Source organism: Harpegnathos saltator, unplaced genomic scaffold (assembly GCF_003227715.2).
Source record: "Harpegnathos saltator strain DR-91 unplaced genomic scaffold, Hsal_v8.6 scaffold13, whole genome shotgun sequence".
NCBI lineage: Eukaryota > Metazoa > Arthropoda > Insecta > Hymenoptera > Formicidae > Harpegnathos > Harpegnathos saltator.
Window position 1 is genome coordinate 286,566 of NW_020229906.1, and position 20,879 is coordinate 307,444.

The following is a 20,879-nucleotide window of genomic DNA, read 5'->3' on the forward strand; positions in this document are numbered from 1 at the left end:
GAGATATCCACTCCTCGTCACGAAGAAAAAGAAGACTTCCATCTGCAGAGTATAGATACGAGTGAGGGTGAACGTTGTAAACTTTATTTATCATATAAAGTTATACTTTCAGGGATACTTGTAGTCGTTATATTTAAATTATTTCGTTAACAAGTAACATTCAGAAATATGGACGACAAACTTCGGCAAATGGAAGATGAAATGAACAGGTAGGATGGCTCTGTTGATTTAGTATAACCTAAATCCTGATTTGATTTGCGGATTTTTGTTTTACTTTTCTTTTTCTTTAAACTTCTTTTCTCTTAATAACATAACAATTTGAACGATGTGTTTGCATTTAATTGATTCATTGTGTATAAATTTCAGATTCGAGGCTGAAATTGGAGGGCAACTTGTAACACCAATTGTACGACCGGTGATAGGCGCAAATACGTACAACCAAGTTGCTAGACAACTGGAGCAACACGAACTACCTACACCGGTAGTCGCGGCAGCTGCTGCTGCGACATTAGCATTCCCTCCAATGATTGGATTTCCACCTCCACCACCGCCTCCGCCTCCTCCTCCTCCACCACCAATGTTAATTCCTCAACAAGTAGCAAGACAAAGTAAGCTATGTACCCTCTTTTCATTTCAGCATTCAGAATTGCCCTGATTCTGCAGAGCTTGCTTCACGATCATAATGTGCATTTGTTGCAGATTCAGTTCCTATTACGACATATTCCTCACCTGCGCAAATAAGTAATCCATATATGTCAAATATGGTGGATCCGTGTTTAAGTGCAACACCAAAAACCTACGAATCTACGTCAACACCAATGATCCATCCTGAGATCATTGAGCAGATTATCAATACAAAGATACCTGACGACGAGGGTAAGAAGAAACCAAAAGTTAAGGGTGTTAGCACAGCAGCGGAATTAGCTATTAGCCAAGGGAAAGCAAGTTCCATTATGGCTAATGCTAGTGCCGAGGAGACTCATCCTAAGGGCAGAGGAAAGAAAAATAAGAAAATTATAAGAATGGCTGGTGGTCAAACATGGGAGGATCCGTCTTTGTTAGAATGGGACGAAGGTGAATAACGAATGAGCATGCTTATCACAAAGAAAATAGATCAAACGCAAATTAAATTGTGTGTTCAAAACACCATACACAGCTAACATTATCTATCCTATACAGACGATTTCAGGATATTCTGCGGGGATCTGGGAAACGATGTTACTGACGAGATGTTGGTAAGAGTATTCGGCAAATATCCCAGTTTCCAGAAAGCGAAAGTAGTCCGAGATAAACGAACAAATAAAACCAAGGGTTTCGGATTCGTGTCTTTTAAGGATCCACAAGATTTTATCAAAGCGATGAAGGAAATGAATGGTAAGCCAAATATTTATTATTGTATAACTTTATTATAGACTCAGCTGCAGTGCACGTCAGACAAATATTTGTTTCCTATCATACATGATTGCTCTCTACGACTCTTTCGACGAGTACTCGTGAGAACAATTGAGTTAGTGTCGACGCGACGTATTTGTGTGGCGGATGAACTTTTGTCGTGCAATGTTGTATACAACGAATGAAGCTTCGCAAAGAGAAAGGAACGAAATTTAAAATCTCAAGCGTTACAAATCGATCGTGACAAGAATTTTGATCGCTTCGCGCTATTTGCTTGCACATTGTCAGATATACCGTGAACATCAATATGCGTCTCTTTATCTCTCCTCATTTTGCTCTCGTTGCGATAGTTTTTCGGTGCTGAGAGTATCGCTGTTTTTACATTTCGTCCTTATTTTCCATAAGCATCCCAGCCATACGATATAAAGAGCTGCGGTATGGTCAGAAACTGTCTTCTTGGTTGTACGGCGGGTTGACGCTTTCGTTGATAACTAGGACGTTCTACGGGTGACGAATTCGAGTTTCTGGTCGTTGTACTGGCTTCCGGTCGTTGCGTTGCTGTCATGAAAAATAGATTTTCAGTATGTTATGGATATGTACGAAGGGAAATGTTTTCGTGTCGATGTTCATGAACACTCACTTGACTTGGTTATAACGGAATTCGATCGTGAATGATGCGGGTTCATGTAGAGAACGGAAAAAGGCATACCACCGGCACCCCAGTTGCGGGAGCCGAACACGTCCTTCCTCATGATCCTAACTGGTATCTGCTTGTTGGTCGGTGCGAGCGATCGGGTTACTTGCCCCGTCGTTACCAGCGTACCGTCTTGCCGCGTCTTTAGCGCAAACTCGGATGCCGGACTCGCGACTTGCCGTCGGAATTGCAACCTGCCGCCAAAGTTGAATGTTTCGATTCAGTAGTTCATTGTAGTACGACGCGTTAGAAGAGAAGAAAAACGACCGCAACAAAATCATTACTTCGACGTATCGACGTCTTCGTCGGTAACTAAGACGGTGTCGTCGTACGTCTTCAACGTCGGCAACCACTCCCAGCATTGTCCATCGGGAGAGCATTTTGTTACAGGTGCGGAGACATCTCGGGGATCTTCCGCGTCTACTAGTAACGGCGCCGCATAGCCGGCCGTAATGCACAATACGTTCAACATCAGCACCGAGAGCAGGCCGGAGACCGTCTTCATTCCCATTTCGTATTCGCGATACTTGAGCGCGTCGTCCGTTTGCGTAATTTCGTCTGTTTCTAGAAGAGAGAAGTACGATAAAGAGGTACGATAAAGCAATTTTGCGAAGCATGAAACGTGTGAAACTTGAGGAGAACAATTATTATTACTTGATTACGAAATCGCAAATATCCGGTCTTCTCGAGATTTGTCGTTCATCGCGTTCACTCACGGGTTCACCAGGGTCACAAGCATACCCTGTCGATAAAAATCTGTTCTCCCCTCTTGGAGTAAATCCGTCACGCGCTTTCTGAGCTTTTCCTCATAAACATACACTCGCGTACACCTCGCAAATTTATCGATAAATTTCGACGGCACAAAACTTGCTCGCGAACGAAATTTTGAATTTGCGGAACGCGCCGATTTGACTCGAAAGTCGAAAGTTTCACGTCCATTCTTTCAACAGATTCGGTGATTGATTTATAACTTTTCGTTAACTTTCTAGTCACGTACGTATTCGACGCATCCTAGCCAGCGAGCGAACGACGAGTTCGTCGATCGAACTCGTAATTATTCCGTGCAACGGTCCGATTTTGTTGACAGCCGCGCTGTTTACGTTCCTCCCGCGAAATTTCTGCAACGGTTGATACTATTTATACAACATTCCGCCTAATTTTAACATCATGCTACACGTAAACTCGTACACACGACACACACACACACACACACAAACCACGTCAGAAACAACGTCGCGATAGGAAAGGAGAAAACGTTATCTACGACGACGTTGCTAGACGAAACGAGAAGATGAAAAAGTGTATGCGACGTCGACGACGATTTTCGCGACAATAACGAGATACTCGCGATACATATGCGATGTCATTAAATATCTCGATTCTTTTTCTTTTCATCGCGATATCGCCGCGACACGTACACGCTCTGGACGCGTGGTCGCGTGCGACGGACGGATAAATGATACGCGCACGTCTAGAATCAACGTCGTGAAAGATTGCTGGAGATTTCTCGCGGGGGCTATCACGTTAATGAATCCGAAGTCACTGAGTTTTCTCTCACTTGCCGGCAATTACTCGAACATAGGGCATGTATTCGACTCCGTGTGTGTGTGTGTGTGTGTGTGTGTGTGTGTGTGAGAGTGACGCTACACGACTACGTTGCGATCTCGTGAATAAATATTGTCGTTTAAGAATTAAAGGTGATATGTACGATTTCTTTCGTATCAATGATAACGTTGCGTCACAGTTACAATAAAATCGACGGTAATACCCAGCGAATATTATATCACGCTCTTAAGCAATTTGCCAAATTTGCGAAGGAACCTCCGTAATTGTGTAGCTGACGTTCGATTCTCCGATCTACAAAGTTGAAGAGAGAAAGCGTAATTTACTAGGCGCTCTTCTGATCCTTCTGATCTTAGGATCTTCTCAAGCACTTAAAAAATATACATATTGAATTAATTTTTATGCTGCTGATTATGAATCCAAGACAGAAGTACAAACAGGCATACAAACGTATGATAGTTTATATATTATTTCAAGGTTGTGGATCTTCGAATGAATTGGGGAGAGAATCCGCTGGATTGATGTATAAATTAATAAGATGTAGAAAATAGGAAAGATAAGAGAAAACGAGGGGGCAGGGGGAGACATACCTTCGGAACACACCGAAATATCAATCGTTCGTTCGTTCGTTCGACTTCTGCTTTCTCGGCTGCACTCCGGAGGCGATAGTTCAGGGCGGATTTGCTGCTCGAACGTGAAACTCGTATATATGGTTCGTAGGTGACCGTCGGGATGGGTGCGACCAAGTGCGTCAAGAGCCGAAGCGTTCAGCTATTCATTCAACAACCCCCTACCTCCTACTATAAATTCCCGTAATACCCCACCTTCTTGGCCAGAACCAATCGAAGAACTCGCGGCAGGCTGTGCGAATCAATTATTCGTGGTCTCTTTTGGTTTTTCCTCTGTTTTCTTTTTTCGTCTCTTTTTATTTTTACATTTGCTCTCATCATCAATTATCGTCGTCGTCGTCGTCGTCGTCGTCGTCGTCGTCGTCGTCGACGTCGACGTCGACATCGCTGTGATCATTGTCAAACGTTACGACGTTTGCGTTCCTTTCTTAGTTCTCTCGGTTCGTATGGATTTTTCCTTTCGTGTGAGAATATGGCGTTGCGATTCGGGTGGCGAATTGATTACCAGTTTGTTATATTTTTACAGAATTTATTTTTTTTATGCAGTGCACTTTACTGCATTATCCATACACTGGTCTCTTATTGTTCTTCCTTTCTTTGATTGCGATTGTGAATCAAAGAGCCCCAGTCTCTTTAATCTTTTTGGAATTCATTCAATCAGGGTAGAGATATTGTTTTTTTTTTTTTTTTTTTCCCGATTGTTTGTGCAAACTCGTGAAAACTCGCAAATCCGTTGTTAAGGTCGCGTGATGTTTACCGACGTGATATGATGTGAAGCAAAGTACAAAATGTACAGTGCAATTTTTCTGGATCGATCACTCGGATATTTCGGACGTGAAGACGAAGAAGCGCATATCTAAAAGGTATGCGAGGAACGCATACGCAACGTTGTAAAGTGCCGTTATTTATAGTGATTTGCCGAGTTATACGCTCAGCTTTGCGGTGCGCTTAATGCGCGATAAAATATAACGCGCGCGCGAAAGATCGGTGACTCACACAGCACGTCGGTGGCGGTGATCTCGCGCGGAAATCTGCCGAAATTTCTGCAGTCGCGGTCGAATCGCGCGCGGAACGTGGGCCTTCGCGGAAAGGTTTATCGCGAGAACGCCGCATGCTTGTCGCATAATCGCGGAGCAATCGCGAGGTTTCTTATTCCAGACTCGAAATGTCCTAAAATACCGACTAAAAAGCTTCTCTCCTCCCATTGAGCAAGTCCGTTGAAAGAAATCGGGGGCGAGATTGTCGTCGGACATGATTCGACATTGCGAACATACGTGGTGTTGTCCCCTTGAGAAAGTCTCTCTCGTTGATCCCCCGAAATTCTGGCTGACTGGACCGATGATCCGTTTCGAGTAGGGCCGTCGGATTCAAAAATTGAAGAGAATCTAGATCTGGGTGAAAATTGGGTGAGAAATACTTGTAATAATCTAGACATTTGTAGAATTTGAGAGCGAGCGTGGCACAATAGATACAGCGCACTGGTGTCTTACAAATCACGAAGATCACGGGGGTTCAATTCCCGACCGAGAACCGAAAAATTGTATACATACAACCGCTTTCCTCTCCTCGGAAGGCAATGGCGGTAAACCACCGAGAGAGAGAGAGAGAGAGAGAGAGAGAGAGAGAGAGAGAGAGAGAGAGAGAGAGAGGAGTATATATCCATGCCTAGTGCCTAAATCTCTCTGATACTGCCGTTCGGAGTCGGCGTTAAACTGTAGGTCCCGTATAATGTGTGTGGATAATCTAGGTACGCGCGACGCACCTGTAGGTACACGAAAGAGAGATCGCCAACGTCCGAGATCGGATATGGCGCATCAAAAAGAAGACATTTTTTGGACATCAGTTGGACAGTTGGAAGTATTGATGAGTAGAATCTGAACAAATCCAGCAACTCTAATTCCAAGTTTTGTTTGTATGCACAAGAAAGTACAAAAAGAGGGAGGGGAGGGAGAGGTCTCTCGCGTGTTCAGCTTCACGAACAGCATCCCGCGAAATGCGAAGCGGACGAAGCAACAAGTAGTCGGAACGAACATACGAATGAACGTGACGGAGGATGTACACACACGCGAATACCATGACGGCGCATTCGCGAGACATGGGGATCGCGGATATGATGCATAATCGAACGGATATATGAAGCGGTCGTTCGAGGTACTCGTGGAGGCCCGAGGCTAATCGCTGGCCCGCGGTGTAACTTCGCGGCTGCCAATGATCGAAACTTACACACAGCTGATCCGCGATCCCTCGCGGTCCATTTTTTCGTGCGCTTCGTCTTGTTTCAAACGATTTTTCGCTTGATCTCGTTGTTGGCTAAACATACTGTCGTGCTTTCTCTCGGTCACGTGACCATTTCAAATCGTTCAAATAATTAGTCATCGAATAAGCACCCGTTGAAGTGGAATTGATTAAAATTCAATTCAAAACCCATCGTGAAAATCGAAATTCACTAATTGCGAAATTTTGAATTTAATCACTAAGAATTGATTGAAGTTTCGCTTGAAATTAAAGATTTGAATTTATTGATGTTTGAAAAAGAAATAATATAATATAAAATAAAGCATCTGCTCTCGATTGTATGCAGAAATTAAATTGTTAAGATATCGGACAGATGTAAGTAAGAACAAATTGCGGTTGCAACGTTCGGTTCCGCATGCGCGTATGTGAATGTATGTACGTGCGAGAGTGACTTAATTTGAGGCATGATTGAATGGGGACCACTTCGTTTCGCGTCCGCCTCTTGCAGAAACGCAGCGGAAATGACAAAGAGTTCGATGCGTGGGCGATCGAGATCGAGATCGGGATCGAGATCGCCGTGCGAAGCGAGAGAATGAGAGAGCCGAGGTCGTGAGCCTCTTCGCGACGCGTTCTCTTTGCTGGAAAATTTCTCATTGATGCTTGACTATTCCAAAGGATATTTTTGGACGCGTGAATACTATATCCTGCGCTCTGCGCCTTCTCGAGACTTCGATGCAACCATGGATATGTTATCGCGATCTCGGTGCACTCTCGGTTTAACTTTCCTTCCTTTTATTACTTACTTTTTATTTTTTTCTTTTCTTCTTTTCTTGAATTTTTCACGGGATCGTAGGTAGGAGATGCGAAATACGCGAACACGAAAATAAGCAGATACATCATGAATTTGAAATAATGTGTGCGGCGCACGCGACAGGTATTCTGACGATCGATAGCTACTCTCGTGTTACGAAAATTCTTTTGGTCTTTTTTTAAATCGTATTTCTAAAATCTTGTATATCTTATATACGATACGGCCCGTTTTTATTTATTTTTCTTATCGTGGGATACAAAGTACCCTTGGCACGAAGAAACATCACCTGTTGCTGTGCACGATGCTCGACTTTCCGATAATAGTAACGACGTGCGACGTGCGAGCAACGTCACCGCGGCAGTCCGTCGTCGCTACTGAGATATGTTACTCACCTGGAACATAATTCTCGTGTTTCAGGACGATACGTAGGATCGCGTCCGATAAAACTGCGGAAGAGCTCCTGGAAGCAGAGAAATTTGGAGACTGTGCGCAAAAAGGAGAAGGAGAAGCAGGCGTTGATTGGATTACTCACTGGCCGATGATCAATCGTTGATTGGTCGTTGAAATCTCATTGTCGAGAAGATTGAGCGATATTGCGGTATTGTTCAAGGGCGGTCGCGTTTTATTCTTTTTTTTTTTTTTTAAACGGCTGTGTGGATGATAAGCAGAAGGAAGACGCAAAGAAGATGACGCATTCGTTTTTGCTACGAATTAATTCACAAGAATGTACATTAATAAATATCTAATTTAATTACGAAAATCCGCCGTGTACTGGATCTCATTCTTCGTCGCAAATGTTTTAGGTATAAACAACGTTAATCTTCTAGAGTGTATCCCGCTTGTGTAAAAGGACAATCGGTTGAATGTAAGATCGATTAGCAGACGATCGCGGGGTTGCGATTGCACGGACGATCGAAATTCCGATTGACAGCTGCGTTGCGACGAGTGACAGAATACAAAATGGAAAGCCCCCCCCGGCCGGAGGACCAGCCAGATCGCCACGGAGAAACGGAGGTTCATACACTCGGGGTAATACAGAAAGAATTATCTGTAAAAATACATCATCGTTTGATAAAAAAGACCTTGTCAGCGCTGCACGTGATATAACCGTATACTGATTTCCGACGTCGTAACGTCGGCGCATACGGCGGTGTTGTTGTGGTCGTCGTCGTCGTCGTCGTGAACGAACAGGTGTACGAAGGCGAGAGAAACGAGAAAGGCGAGCGGCACGGCAACGGAAAAACTTTGCTGCCGAACGGCGACATGTATATCGGCCGATATCGCAATGGGCTCAGGCATGACAAAGGTGTCTACGCGTTCAAAAATGGCGCCCGCTATAACGGTGATTGGAGGCAGGGACACAAATACGGCCAAGGGATTTTTTGGTATCCTGATGGAACGCGATACGAAGGTACGGAAGAATGTACAAAAATAGGAGCCGAATCAGACCCGAGGAAGTCGCGCCCCGGGACACACGTGGGTCGATACACGTCCATATGTGTGTGTGTGTGTGTGTGTGTGTACACATACATATGTGCGTATGCGCGCGCGCATATTCGTACAATTATTTTTATATCGGACATCTCTCTGTCTCTCTCTCTCTCTCTCTCTCTCTCTGTCTCTCTTTCTCTCTCTCTCTCTCTCTCTCTCTCTCTCTCTCTCTCTCTCTATCGGATATCTAGAGGAGGGCGCGCGTGCCAAGAATTCTGAAGGAACCATGTGTATACGCGATTCGTACGTGATGATCCGCAATGTCTCCGCGAGAACGAGCATACCTATAACAACGTTCTCGCGGTATCTTCATAATTGTCGTCTCGTAACTCGCAGCTCGTAACTCACAATAGATGCGGTGAATTTTCTATTCGCTTCTCCCTCGCGAGTCTTCTTATCCCTCAGTTTTGAATTTGAACGAAGAATCGCGACTCGATGATTACGACAGGGAGTATGCCCGCACTCCTCTCTCCGCCAGGTTTCCCCTTCTCAATCTATCGCAAAATATCGCGGAGGGGGAACGACAGTACCTGAAGATTCTTTTTCTAACGTCGGCGCACCCGCGTATTTCGGTAACGCGGTGAACGCGTGGGAACCCGTAGGAGAATGGAAGCGCGACATGAAACACGGCTTCGGCGTTTATTTTTACACGAACAATGACATCTACGAGGGCTCGTGGAAGGAGGATCTCCGTCACGGTATGGGAACGTATCTGTACGTCGATACGGGAGCAAAGCTTACGGGTACGTGGATGAAAGACCGTATGGAAGGACCGGGTCAACTCGTTTACCCACGTCATCGTTTTCACGGTTTTTGGAAGTCGAATCTGGTACGAAATGCAAATTAAAGGAGTACTTCGCGAATCAAACATCGTAACATCGCGCGTCATCATCGTCAAAACGGCGCGGATATATATACGTTGTCCCGACAAGAAATCTCTCGAAGTTTAAAGAGTGGGGTATTTTCCTGGAAAGTCACTGGAAAGAATAGCGGGAGTGCAAGACATTTTTAGATGGAATTTGAATTTTTCGAGGCAATGCACTTCCACCGCGCGCCAGAACTTTTCTTCTCGCTTCGTTTTTCGTTTGAGAAAAGTCTGAGCAGAAAATGTTAGATCTCCGGGTGAAAAGTGAAGAATATTAGAAATACGAGGCAGCGTTAATTGCGTGTGTTAAGCAGATGTATTTTACCGCACGATGTAGCCGTACGGACGTGGATGCTTCGTTTTCGAGAACACTTGCATGCAGCACGGTCATTACGTACATGCGAGCGATTCCGCATATTATTACGATCCAGCTTCGATCCCCGCAGATAAAATCGCGGAGTTAGAGGTAAGAGTATCTCACTTCTTATCTGAATGAATTAAAACGCGAGTATCAAGCGAGCCGGTCAGACAACCGTCTTAAATGCGTTATTATATATTATATGCGTTATATATTTGCTTGTGTTGGCCCAAGTTTCGTACGGTTAGGTCCTCTATGAAGCAGATGCTTTTGCAGTCTGCGACGTAGAGACACGACACAAAGGCTGTGACGTTGCGAGTGCGACGTGAATTACAATCATCTGTCAAGGAAATATACTATTGTAGCGGGAGAAGGTGCAGGAAGGCGAACAGCACACGGAAACGCCGAAGACAGGCTCTCTGCCTACGGTATGGCGCGCACGTTGTATCACGTCTTACAATCCCGAATTGTTGCCACCAGAAGCAGAAGTCTTACGGGAGGAGGTAATGAATTCGTCACGTGTCCTCTTGAACAATCTTCTGTCCTCGGACAGCCGACTCCAATCCAATTACATTGGTTGCATCGTCGGGAATGGAAACGGAAATGAATTTTTCCGACGAATTAAACATCAATTAATCAGCAATCGCATTAATTAGCAATCGGCAATATCTGATCGTTATTGCGTTATTGCGCTTGATTATTCAATTTCATTCGTGATTATTATTTATAATCGCGATTACATTACTGGTATCCAGTGCTCTGATCGGAATATATCTTAATACACCTGCGATTCTTAATATATCTCGTACTAACGTGTCGAATTCTCGTCGTGATACTCGCGACAGACGTCGACGGAATCCACAATTGAGAAGAGCGAGGAAGACATTTGGCCCAAGATCCAAGATTGGCCTTACCCTGAATATCCGGAGGAAGAATATCACGAAGGATACTTGAAGTATTCTCATGAGAAAGTGCCGTTTGAGAGTAACAGTGCGTGATTGTGATCCACGCGATCTGAAATTCGTAGATAAAAATTCGATGCTTGATTTCAATATCGTTACCGTGCGCGTTTCTCTGTGTAAGTCGCAGTGTGTAGCTTCGTGCCGATTTGTACCGAAAATAAAAGGAGAGCGAGATTTTGATTTTCAAGCGTTTTATTTAGGAAATCGTAACAACAAATGTGCGTTATGCTTTTATGCTATGCATAGAGCATAGGAATGCAATTGCATTATCTTGTAAATTAATTTCGTCATTTTGTAATAATAAATGCAACGTAAATACGTATCCGCTCGATCAATAATCATACATTTAAATCGTATTATTTACAGTCATCCCCAGTTCGTGCGTTGCTGAACGCGATGTTAGTGCATGTAAATAGAGTCGTACGCAGAGCATGAATCAATTCGCGGCGTAACCGAGAAAGGAAAAACTGATAGCCTTGTTGCGAAAATAAATTGAAAGAGTGCTGAATGATTTTCCTATCGCTCGGGAACACTGCTAAAACCTCCAACGAGAAAACGCTCAATCTTCGCATCCTCGATTTATCTCTGCGCAAGAAATCATCCCCTTCCCGATCATCTTATCCGCACATCTTATCGCTTCTTGTGTGTGTAATAAGCTTGTAATTATACCTGTAATTAAAAAGTTGTGACAGTGTATATATATATATATATATATATATATATATGTCACAACTCTTATAATTTACGAGTTGTCAAGTTGTAGTTTGTGCAACGATTTACAATTGTCATTAATTCCGCTTGTAATTAAGTTGCAATTAATTACACTTGCAATTAACTCGCTTATCACACGATAAGTTTAGCAATATATATGTGTATGTGTGTGTTGCATTTTATATTTATGCGAAATTGAATGCGTCAAGCTCGGTTATTGTTAATCGTATTCGCATAAGCATAATAGTGAGACTCGTCGCATCGTTACAGGCACGATTGCACCGTGCCTGTTCCTATGCTCGCCTCAATCTACGTCTACATCTACACTTACGTCTAATTCTATGCTCGGGATAATTGTGTTCTTATAAACGGACTGGGTGGGTGAGAGGAAGACTAAACTCGAGTCGGAAAAGCAGATCAAGTCGTACGAAAGTAGAAGGAACAGTAATATTAAGTATTTACAGCGATTATTCTTCGTAATACACTTCATAATACAATTGTTTGATAGAATTACAAATAAGTCCACTATGTCGACGATGCCTCGACGACGCGATTGAGCGTGCTGACTTTTTTCTTCTCTTTTCGAAAAATAGCAAGCTCCAACAATACTGACAAATACTGTCGTTCTTAGTCCTCAGGATATGGACAATTCGAGGAAAAAGAAAAAAAAAAAAAAAGAAAAGAAAACATCTAACGTTCTCATACTCTCCTAGTCAATCGCTTAGGCCCATATTCAGAACACGCTTGTAACTATGTTAGCGCGCTGTTAACCAATTAGAAGCCACGTAATATACCTTCTGATTAGTTAACGGCGCACTAATATAGTTATAAGCATGTTCTGAATATGGATCTTAGTCTTTAAGAAAACAAAAAGAATTAATCGTATGTATAGACACAAAACAGATCAGTGAAGATCTATAGAGGCGTAAGAGGACGGAGGGCGAATAAATATAAATCGTCGCGCGGGATCGCAGTCTTTTAAGAATAAGTTACGTCACGAGCAAGCGGAGTGCTGCGTACTTTGACTGTACATTGTCCATAAAGTGCTTAACATAGATAAAAAGTCAAAGGAGAACGATAGCGTCGATGCGATGACTAACATTATTAGCGCGGAGTTGCGCGTGTTAGACCGTCGTATCAAAGCGCCGGCGCGTCGCCGTAAGTATAGTGTGCGAGTCGCGTGCGTCCTTAACGCGCACCATCAATCCGCCGCGGTGAGAATTCCGACAGGGATATGTGAGAGAGGGAGGAAAGAGGAGCGAATTTTTATTGTTAATATAGAGACCGTAGAGCACACGCAACACGCTAGCGCGAACAACACCGTTATAGCAAAATACTTTGGTCTGCGACTCCGCGTTTCACTTGGCACAAGATTCGAGAATCCGCGATTAACGCGACACACAGCCCTTAAATCCGGTCGAACCGACTCCGCTTTCGTCTCTCGACCCTTCGTTCTCAGCCAGCGTAGGCTGTCGTGGAAGAGAGAAACGCGAGAGAGAGAGAGAGAGAGAGGAGAGAGAGAGAGAGAGAGAGAGAGAGAGAGAGAGAGAGAGAGAGAGAGAGAGAGAGAGAGAGAGAGAGAGAGAGAGAGAGAGAGAGAGAGAGAGAGAGAGAGAGAGAGAGAACTAACATGTTGATGATGTGTCATATTTTCAACAATTTCCCCCGGGAAATATAATAACTCTCGATAAAATCGAATCGATTCTACTTGGCGTTGCGACGCCGTCGCGTCGTCTGATTATCGAATTAACTTAAAAGAGGACAACCGCGCCTCATTGCGCGAATGTCAAGTCCTTTAGACAATCTTCTGTTTGAGATTCGTATCGCGTGCGCGCGCGCGCGCGCGCGCGAATACTCTATGTGCGTTTAACGTGCCAACGATTTCTTCCGAAATAGTCGTTTAAGCATCTCAGGTACGTAAACGTGGACGAAATTTTTGCGCCCGCCCCCTCCCCCCTTCTTTTTTTCCTCCAAAGCGACTCGTTTCGACGAAAAGACGATGTCGCGGTCGCTCACAGCGAGCGACTTTCGTCGGTTGCTCCCAAAATGAGATTTTTAAACGTTTACAACATGTACATTCGTATATCTCTATGTACAAAGTGGAGATAGCCTCCATATTTAAACTTTCGATCCGATTATTGGCGTACTCGGTGTATAAAAGAATGGATCCGTATTTAACGACCAAGAGGGAGTTTTGACGCTCCCATGAGAAATCGAGGATCACGTAACGCGAGACGGCATTCGCTTCTGATTATCCGTTAACGCATACAACATGAGCTATGTATCTCTTTATCGTATGAGTATGTAGTAAGCTGCATGTGTTCTCGACTTTTGTTAAATACGGATGGTCCTGGGTGTAGGACATGCCATTTCAGAGAAGTGAACACGAACACGAGGCCGCACTGTTTCAGACCTGCGGCGGCGATCTCTGAAATGCGATACTAGCTACGGAGATACTGCACAGGCCAGCTGTTACAACACCCAAGCATATATAGACCGATGTGATCAGCCAGAAGGCGAACAGATATAACGTCTTGTTGCAATACTTTCCCAGTGCTGGATCATAATTTGGCTCGTATTCTTTGTATACCCACATAGAGCCTGCAGTAACAAAAATTCATTAGGTGCGTTGAAATGATATCGATACGATGGATTGATGAGTCTGTCGACAGATTAAAATTATATCTACTTACCAATAATAAACCAACCAAGCATAAAGCAATTGATCAGAGTCTGTGTGGGTGATTGCCTTATCCTTTCTTCGTCTCTTTCTTCTTGACGCTGTCTCACTCTAGCTGACAAGTGTAACAATTGTTTAAATACTCCGAATCCACCACCCACTAACAAGTATACGGGAATGTATTCACCCTGTGGGCAATCGTAAAGATACAGTCCCCCAATGACCATCATACAAATTGGCACCACTATCGTTACTCCAAGAATGATGGTACAGCCGACTAAAAAGTATCAGTTTCATGTTTTGTATTTTATAAATGTCGAGTCATATCTATATGTGGATACTAAGCCAACTGGCTGAACAACTGGATTACAACAACACTCACTTGTGCCCAGGAGTAGGAAGATGATATTCTTCAAAAAGTCAAATATGCCTTTCGAGACTTTGCGAGCTTCCCTCATACGACCAAACAGGGAATCGTAAGACGGCGGTGGAGCTGCAAGCGACATCAGGAGGATATTTACCACATCTGGGACAACGTGATACGACAAAATATAAAATAAGACTAAGAAGGGTCTCGACAACATACCATTAGGATCTATCGCTTCCTCATATGACGGCGGTGCACCACGTTCATTGGTCAACGTGGAGGGATGTCCGAGAGGCAAATTAATATTATGATAAGGCGGTGGTGGTAGGACGGTGCAGCAGGCTGATGTTATCTGCGTGCTCGTACCAGGGTTTACACTCTCCACTGTGTCGGTGGTAGTCGTACTCGCGGTATGACTTATCGAACTCAGCGGCATTTCTTCGCGCACAACACCGGCCGTCGTTCTATTCCAATACATAAGGCTTGCTATGTTTCCGAACTGACAGAATTGACTGATCGTTCCACCTTGCCGTTCACATTAGTTTACATTGAGCTGAACGCTAGTCTCTCTCTCTCTCTCTCTCTCTCTCTATAACCTAAAACCTAAAACTTGCACGTTCGAACTGTTTCTTCAGGGAGAAGGAACGTCGATTGAACGACGAATCCTGCTATTTTGCTCACGCGACGAGGCCTCGCAGCTTATATGTACGTTCAAGTAGAAAACGGCTAAGTCTTGAATGAACGTGTTTCAAACTTTTGAATACTGTTACTATTTAATCTCTCATTTCCCCTCGGAACGTGCCGCGTCGGCGTCGGCGTCGGCGTCGGCGTCACATACAGGTCAGACTTAGGTGACCCTGTGTGAGAAGGATTCACATCGCGTCCAATGTCGATAATACCGGTGTTCTACTTTTATCGCCGAATTTGCGAACAACCAGAGATAATTGCAGAACATTGATTTTACCGAACACGCACGTGTTCGCCACTACACATATATATATATATATATATATAGTATGTATGACGTACGATAGTTATTAACTCAAAAATTAAAGTATATGTTTGTTATGATAAGATAGTATTCATAAATTATCTTCTTTGAAAAACGTATTATATGGCATCATTTTCGTATATGTATATACAGAGTGCCCGGGATCTTTTACGGATCTTTTGGAAACGAAAAATTGTGAAGATCAATCAGATTAAGGAAAGTCCTTTACCATTTTGCAAATAAATTAAATTTTCAAATTATCAAATTATTCAAATTATCGATTGTAAAATCCTCTAGATGTGGTAATTTTCAATCATTAATAACTTAATAACTACTACTACGAATTTTGCAAAATGGTAATTGACTTCTACGGACATGGAGTTTCGTACAGTGATCAAATTTTATATTAGATTGAGAAAACGCTCTCTCATAAAAGCGTAAGAAAACTTAAAGGTAGCGTACTGATTGTTTAATGTCCGGTTTCGTCACACCAATTCCCTTTCAATTGGACGTAAGTCGTATATTCATTTCCAAATAATTGACAAGCGTTTTTGGCAAGACAGAAAATGATTCACATTCGAATCGGCTCGTTTCAGTTGGATAAAAGTTAAAAAAGAAGAAAAAAAAGAAACAAAACTAACGTCATTGTAGTACAGAAAGTATTATTTAAAAAATATATTTAGTTATACTCGGTAAATGTTTTGGTAACAGGAAGCGATCGAGCAAATTTTACAAGAAAATTGGCAAGAACGAAATCTATGAGGAATGAAATCCTCTCACACATGTTTGTGTCAATAATTGTGTGAAAAAAGATTGTCGAGGCAAACAATCTAATTCTTATCGCAGAATCTTATCACTGATTCTTCCGACAAACAAGAAGTACATTGGTGCATGTACATGTAAACACGCATGCAACGATTACTGTTTATCTTGTGTAATAACAAAAAATTGCATAAGATTATATAAGAAAGAGGCAATTTTACTGTTTATTGAAAATTCGAGAACGAAAATTCATTTCATCTAACAACGGTTGGTAATTATTGTTGCTCCTTTTATAATAAATATACACATTCTACATCACAAACCATGCATGCTAAATTATATTATATATAATTCGGATTGATAATACATTTCTTTTCATATAAGAAGAAGAAAGTCTCTGTACACATGCACATGTGTAACTTTTTAAATAAAAATTTATATTATTAAAAAATATTACTATTTGTCTTCAGTCTATCCAAATATTTCGTATGTATGACGTGTCCTGTAAGAGAATATGTACGGGAAAAGTGCATTTTTCTCTAACAGAAACAAATATGAGTACATGCATTTTTGTGCGCATTTAATAAATACTTTAACTTCCTACTCATAAAAAAGAAAATAGATAGAGACTTCGTAGAATTTTTTACAGTTTCTTAAATCTATTAGAATTATGCCAAGGGAAATATAACAGAGTATCCACATCCGATAAGATCCAAATAATTTCTCATTCTTTATAAGATAACGATGTTCAAGGAAATTCAGAACAACTTAATTACATCTACTTTTAACGTATTCTAGAATCAGGAGATTGACGTATTAACGCTAAGACTCACGAAGCCGTTTCAAAGTCGTTTCGAGGTCTCTCAGAATCTGAAATTTTAGGCTGAGTTTCACAATTATTTCAACTACGATTTATAATATCAATTCCTTCTCGATATATGTCGAATAGCATCAGCTACGTAATTAGGAATTCTAGAAATTATTTTTGTTATCGAGGTTTCGCTCGGGGCTTCGGGGCTTCAATCCTACTGAACAGCATAACACTTGCGTACAAGGTAACATCGTCATGGCTGCCTTCGGTAATGTTATCCGGGTACTCTGCTTCTCTCTTTATCTCATTCTTCAATACGGCAGATGCATGCGAATGACAGTTCCGAACGCAGCTCATATCAGTAAGTTTGCGGGTCAAAGCCGTACGTATCACTTTGGCGTAAACAACACCGTCGGAACTCTCTAGTCGCGAATAAGAGATATAGATAGAAAATGAATACATTGACGAGAGCTCGTGTGATTTTTACAAAATTAAGTGTTCGATTTCACAGTGGAAAAGTCGGTATAATCGGTGTACCGTTCAATAAAGGTCAGGTAAATATATTAAACATATAGAACGAGACATAATGCAACATTTCAGTTGCGAGATTAAAATTTTATCTATACATTACTTTTCACCAAGGATAAATACGACAAAAGTAAGATGTATCACGCATTTTCCTACCGTATTTTGCAAAGAGTGCGATCTTTTCCAGAAAAAAGAAGGAGTAGCTCGTGGACCTGAGACAATCAGAGCAGCGGGACTGATAAAGGAATTACAAGTGTTAGGTATGAATTCGTACGATATTTAATCCTTTTATATGCACGTGTATATATGTACATTTACCGTGTTCTGCTCTTAAAAAAAGGGTTGGATGTGCGTGATTACGGTGATGTAAATTACGACAAAGAAGACATACACGATGTGAATAATATGTCCCATTTGAGCCACGTAGCTAGTTGTACCAGCCGTTTGTCCGAGTGTGTTCAGCAAGTAATACGAGATGACAGGCAGGTGGTGACAATTGGCGGAGATCATAGCGTTGTTATCGGCACTATCGACGGACACATCAAGGTAAGGAATATTTGTCTTTATACAAAAACCGAAGTGGGTTATCAGTCTTAATCCAGAGACATTGAAACTCACAGGAGAAGCAAGATGTGGCAGTGATTTGGGTAGATGCACACGCGGATCTGAACACCAATAAGACCAGTGACAGTGGTAACGTACATGGAATGCCTGCGGCACTGTTGATTTCCGAACTGTCCGACTATTGGCCGTATTTACCCGGCATGGATTGGCAAAAGCCAATGTAATATTTTAATATGCGAACGTGTTTATCGCTCGTCCAACTTCCATCTTCAAAAATGTATCGACGAGTGAATTTAAGAGATTGATTTTAGGCAACGCACGATTTTCTTTCAGGTTGCCCATCAGAAACCTAGCTTACATAGGTTTAAGATCCGTTGATCGTTACGAAAGATTAGTGATCGAGAAGCATGGTATCACAGCCTTTGGTATAGAAGATATAGAGCATTATGGTAATACATTCGTGCAGCGTAAAACAACTTGATTCACGGAGTATTGTATAAAGTGTGTAACACATTAATATTAACTTTTTTTTTTTCAGGTATTCACAATGTGTTCCACATGGCCCTCAATAAGATAGATCCTCACAATGAAAAGTCTCTACACGTCAGTTTCGACATAGATTCACTAGATCCACTTGAAGCACCTAGCACTGGTACACCAGGTATGTTGGCAATTGTATCATATAGAAGCATCATTCTCTTAACTCCAAATTTATATATAATTTACATTAATGTTCCCACATTTATAAACTGCAGTTCGTGGAGGACTGTACCTTAGAGAAGCGATTCATCTTATGGAGCAGATATATAGAACCCATAGACTGAGTGCCATTGATTTAGTAGAGGTCAATCCACAAATTGGTGATGCACGAGACATAAAAATTACTGTGGAAGCAGCGATACATGTTATCCAGGCAGCCTTGGGTCATATGAGACGTGGTTTGACAGTTCCCAAAGGTGTTACAGATATACCATTACAGACATTCCGATAATATACTATATGTACATATATATATATATATATATAACAGATATAACCAACAAATTTATCATCAACTTGCAATAAATAGCATGCATCTGTTTTATGATTTGACATATATATTTATCAAAATTGTTACATATATATAATAATTATCTATATTAGAACAATTACATATAAGAGAAATTAATGCTTTTGACATGTTTTTATATGTTATATTCAAATAAATATTATACATTTTCTTTGATATTAATTACTTATTATTTTATGTCTAATATTCCCTTATTACAAATGTTTTTCCTGGTATATTGTCAAATGTAACTTCAATCTTAGATACTTCAGGTTTATTTTCAAGCTTCTGATTCAATATTACCTCATAATATACATTTCCTTTGGTATTTGTACCTATAATAGGGACTTTAAACCACTTGTAGGGTATTGTATGTTCCAGCGTTTGCTTCCCATCACCAAACTTGATGCGACCCACTTTAATAGGCTCTCCAAAATAGGGTACGGCTTTCTTATGAGCATACAGGGTATTCATCGCATCTATATAAGTTTCGCTATTTTTTATATCACTTTGAATACGATAGATGAAGATATAACCTGTACCCGCTGTTACAAACCCTCCGATACTCGCAATTTTCATAAGCGTTTGATTCGACATCATCTGCAACATAAAAGATTATTGTTACGGTTTAATTATTATATATTTTCATATTTTAAAATATACTTAATAATATCGAATTTTACATGATTAGTGAAGAAGCTAATGTTTCGCTCTTTCTTACCTTAATTGTCACATGTCTATGAAGAGGTGGTGGAGCGCGGAGGCGATATTCACTGCGCTCCGATATTCATCGCCAGTACTGAAGATCTATAGTATATGTCACATAAACTATATATTTTCAGTATTAGCGGTGAATATTGGAACGCAGCTGGAGTAGTCGGAATAGTTGATAACATTGATTTCTTCAAATATCTCCGACCTCTATTGATAAAAGCGAAAACCTTTCGATGGTAATATGTCGTCACTAAGATGTCACGAAAGATGTGCCGATAAATATCAATTATTAACAATTAAACTATTAAGTGTGTGAATTAATTCGGTCCGTTTTTTCTTCCAAAAAAAGACTTTAGTATGAAAAAACATGAAAAAGTACACTAATCAAAGTATTTGCCATCGCTTGCTATTATTTTTTCCCATCTGTCTGGCAGTTGTTGCATTCCATGCCGGAAAAACGACTCGTTCTTCGAAGCGATCCATTCATTTCTCTATTTCTTCATAATTGTTGAAGTGCTGGTCCGAAAGCTCGTGTGCCATTGATCTGAACAAGTGATAATCGGATGGAGCAATGTCTAGTGATACGGCGGGTGAGGTGAAACGTCCCAGCCAAGTGCTTCCAAGGTGGCCTTTACAATCTTTCCAATATGTGGCCGAGCGTTATCGTGCTGGAAGATCACTTTGTCGTGTCTCTTTGCATATT

The 20,879-nt window shown here is 41.6% G+C and overlaps 5 protein-coding genes across 10 annotated transcripts; 3 read left to right on the top strand and 2 right to left on the bottom strand.

The window, feature by feature from the left end:
- Nucleotides 1-10: 10 nt before the first annotated feature.
- LOC105183763 (RNA-binding protein 42) lies at nt 11-8,063 on the top strand. 2 transcript variants are annotated; one of them, XR_003114367.1, is made up of 6 exons: nt 11-209; nt 367-608; nt 700-1,074; nt 1,180-1,374; nt 2,477-2,676; nt 7,742-7,863. XR_003114367.1 is itself a non-coding variant. In XM_019841731.2 (5 exons), the coding sequence occupies exons 1-5, from the start codon at nt 169-171 to the stop codon at nt 7,864-7,866; spliced, it is 978 nt and encodes a 325-aa protein (XP_019697290.1). In that variant the 5' UTR covers nt 11-168; the 3' UTR covers nt 7,867-8,063. The 2 variants fall into 2 exon arrangements, 1 of the variants encoding a protein (XP_019697290.1); XM_019841731.2 differs by lacking the exon at nt 2,477-2,676 and having other exon boundaries at nt 7,742-8,063.
- A 374-nt stretch (nt 8,064-8,437) lies between these two features.
- Nucleotides 8,438-12,088, top strand: LOC105183790 (radial spoke head 1 homolog; the record flags this gene model as incomplete). The annotated part of the gene is made up of 5 exons (XM_019841725.2): nt 8,438-8,735; nt 9,418-9,644; nt 10,018-10,146; nt 10,404-10,541; nt 10,884-12,088. Coding segments are annotated over 5 exons (945 nt in total), but the record flags the coding sequence as incomplete, so codon positions are not given.
- Nucleotides 12,089-13,320: 1,232 nt separating this feature from the next.
- Nucleotides 13,321-15,720, bottom strand: LOC105183762 (uncharacterized). 3 transcript variants are annotated; one of them, XM_025307882.1, is made up of 5 exons: nt 14,978-15,720; nt 14,774-14,917; nt 14,579-14,668; nt 14,405-14,506; nt 13,321-14,312 (listed from the first exon to the last, which is right to left on the bottom strand). In XM_025307882.1, the coding sequence occupies exons 1-5, from the start codon at nt 15,234-15,236 to the stop codon at nt 14,119-14,121; spliced, it is 789 nt and encodes a 262-aa protein (XP_025163667.1). In that variant the 5' UTR covers nt 15,237-15,720; the 3' UTR covers nt 13,321-14,118. The 3 variants fall into 3 exon arrangements, with proteins under 3 accessions (XP_025163667.1, XP_025163666.1, XP_011140399.1); XM_025307881.1 differs by having other exon boundaries at nt 14,405-14,668; XM_011142097.3 differs by having other exon boundaries at nt 14,405-14,668; nt 14,774-14,884; nt 14,978-15,713.
- Nucleotides 15,721-17,436: 1,716 nt separating this feature from the next.
- Nucleotides 17,437-19,502, top strand: arg (arginase). 2 transcript variants are annotated; one of them, XM_011142095.3, is made up of 7 exons: nt 17,437-17,566; nt 18,038-18,110; nt 18,191-18,396; nt 18,471-18,634; nt 18,748-18,863; nt 18,953-19,075; nt 19,170-19,502. In XM_011142095.3, the coding sequence occupies exons 1-7, from the start codon at nt 17,450-17,452 to the stop codon at nt 19,403-19,405; spliced, it is 1,035 nt and encodes a 344-aa protein (XP_011140397.1). In that variant the 5' UTR covers nt 17,437-17,449; the 3' UTR covers nt 19,406-19,502. The 2 variants fall into 2 exon arrangements, with proteins under 2 accessions (XP_011140397.1, XP_011140398.1); XM_011142096.3 differs by lacking the exon at nt 17,437-17,566 and adding an exon at nt 17,690-17,876 and having other exon boundaries at nt 19,170-19,501.
- Nucleotides 19,503-19,619: 117 nt separating this feature from the next.
- Nucleotides 19,620-20,273, bottom strand: LOC105183789 (uncharacterized). 2 transcript variants are annotated; one of them, XM_019841727.2, is made up of 2 exons: nt 20,146-20,175; nt 19,620-20,062 (listed from the first exon to the last, which is right to left on the bottom strand). In XM_019841727.2, the coding sequence occupies exon 2, from the start codon at nt 20,060-20,062 to the stop codon at nt 19,664-19,666; it is 399 nt and encodes a 132-aa protein (XP_019697286.1). In that variant the 5' UTR covers nt 20,146-20,175; the 3' UTR covers nt 19,620-19,663. The 2 variants fall into 2 exon arrangements, with proteins under 2 accessions (XP_019697286.1, XP_011140447.1); XM_011142145.3 differs by lacking the exon at nt 20,146-20,175 and adding an exon at nt 20,184-20,273 and having other exon boundaries at nt 19,623-20,062.
- Between the last annotated feature and the right edge of the window lie 606 nt (nt 20,274-20,879).

What these genes read in the sequence shown, in the direction of transcription:
- LOC105183763 (XM_019841731.2), top strand. Translation starts at nt 169, where the DNA reads ATGGACGACAAACTTCGGCAAATGGAAGATGAAATGAACAG. An exon ending in TCAACAAGTAGCAAGACAAA is followed by an intron (nt 609 to 699) that starts GTAAGCTATGTA and finishes CATTTGTTGCAG; the next exon opens with ATTCAGTTCCTATTACGACA. An exon ending in AGCGATGAAGGAAATGAATG is followed by an intron (nt 1,375 to 7,741) that starts GTAAGCCAAATA and finishes CTCGTGTTTCAG; the next exon opens with GACGATACGTAGGATCGCGT.
- LOC105183762 (XM_025307881.1), bottom strand. Translation starts at nt 15,236, where the DNA reads ATGTATTGGAATAGAACGACGGCCGGTGTTGTGCGCGAAGAAATGCCG. An exon ending in CTTCCTACTCCTGGGCACAA is followed by an intron (nt 14,669 to 14,773) that starts GTGAGTGTTGTT and finishes GATACTTTTTAG; the next exon opens with TCGGCTGTACCATCATTCTT. An exon ending in GCTTGGTTGGTTTATTATTG is followed by an intron (nt 14,313 to 14,404) that starts GTAAGTAGATAT and finishes TTGTTACTGCAG; the next exon opens with GCTCTATGTGGGTATACAAA.
- arg (XM_011142095.3), top strand. Translation starts at nt 17,450, where the DNA reads ATGTCGAATAGCATCAGCTACGTAATTAGGAATTCTAGAAATTATTTT. An exon ending in AAAGGAATTACAAGTGTTAG is followed by an intron (nt 18,111 to 18,190) that starts GTATGAATTCGT and finishes TCTTAAAAAAAG; the next exon opens with GGTTGGATGTGCGTGATTAC. An exon ending in ACCTAGCACTGGTACACCAG is followed by an intron (nt 19,076 to 19,169) that starts GTATGTTGGCAA and finishes TATAAACTGCAG; the next exon opens with TTCGTGGAGGACTGTACCTT.
- LOC105183789 (XM_019841727.2), bottom strand. Translation starts at nt 20,062, where the DNA reads ATGATGTCGAATCAAACGCTTATGAAAATTGCGAGTATCGGAGGGTTT.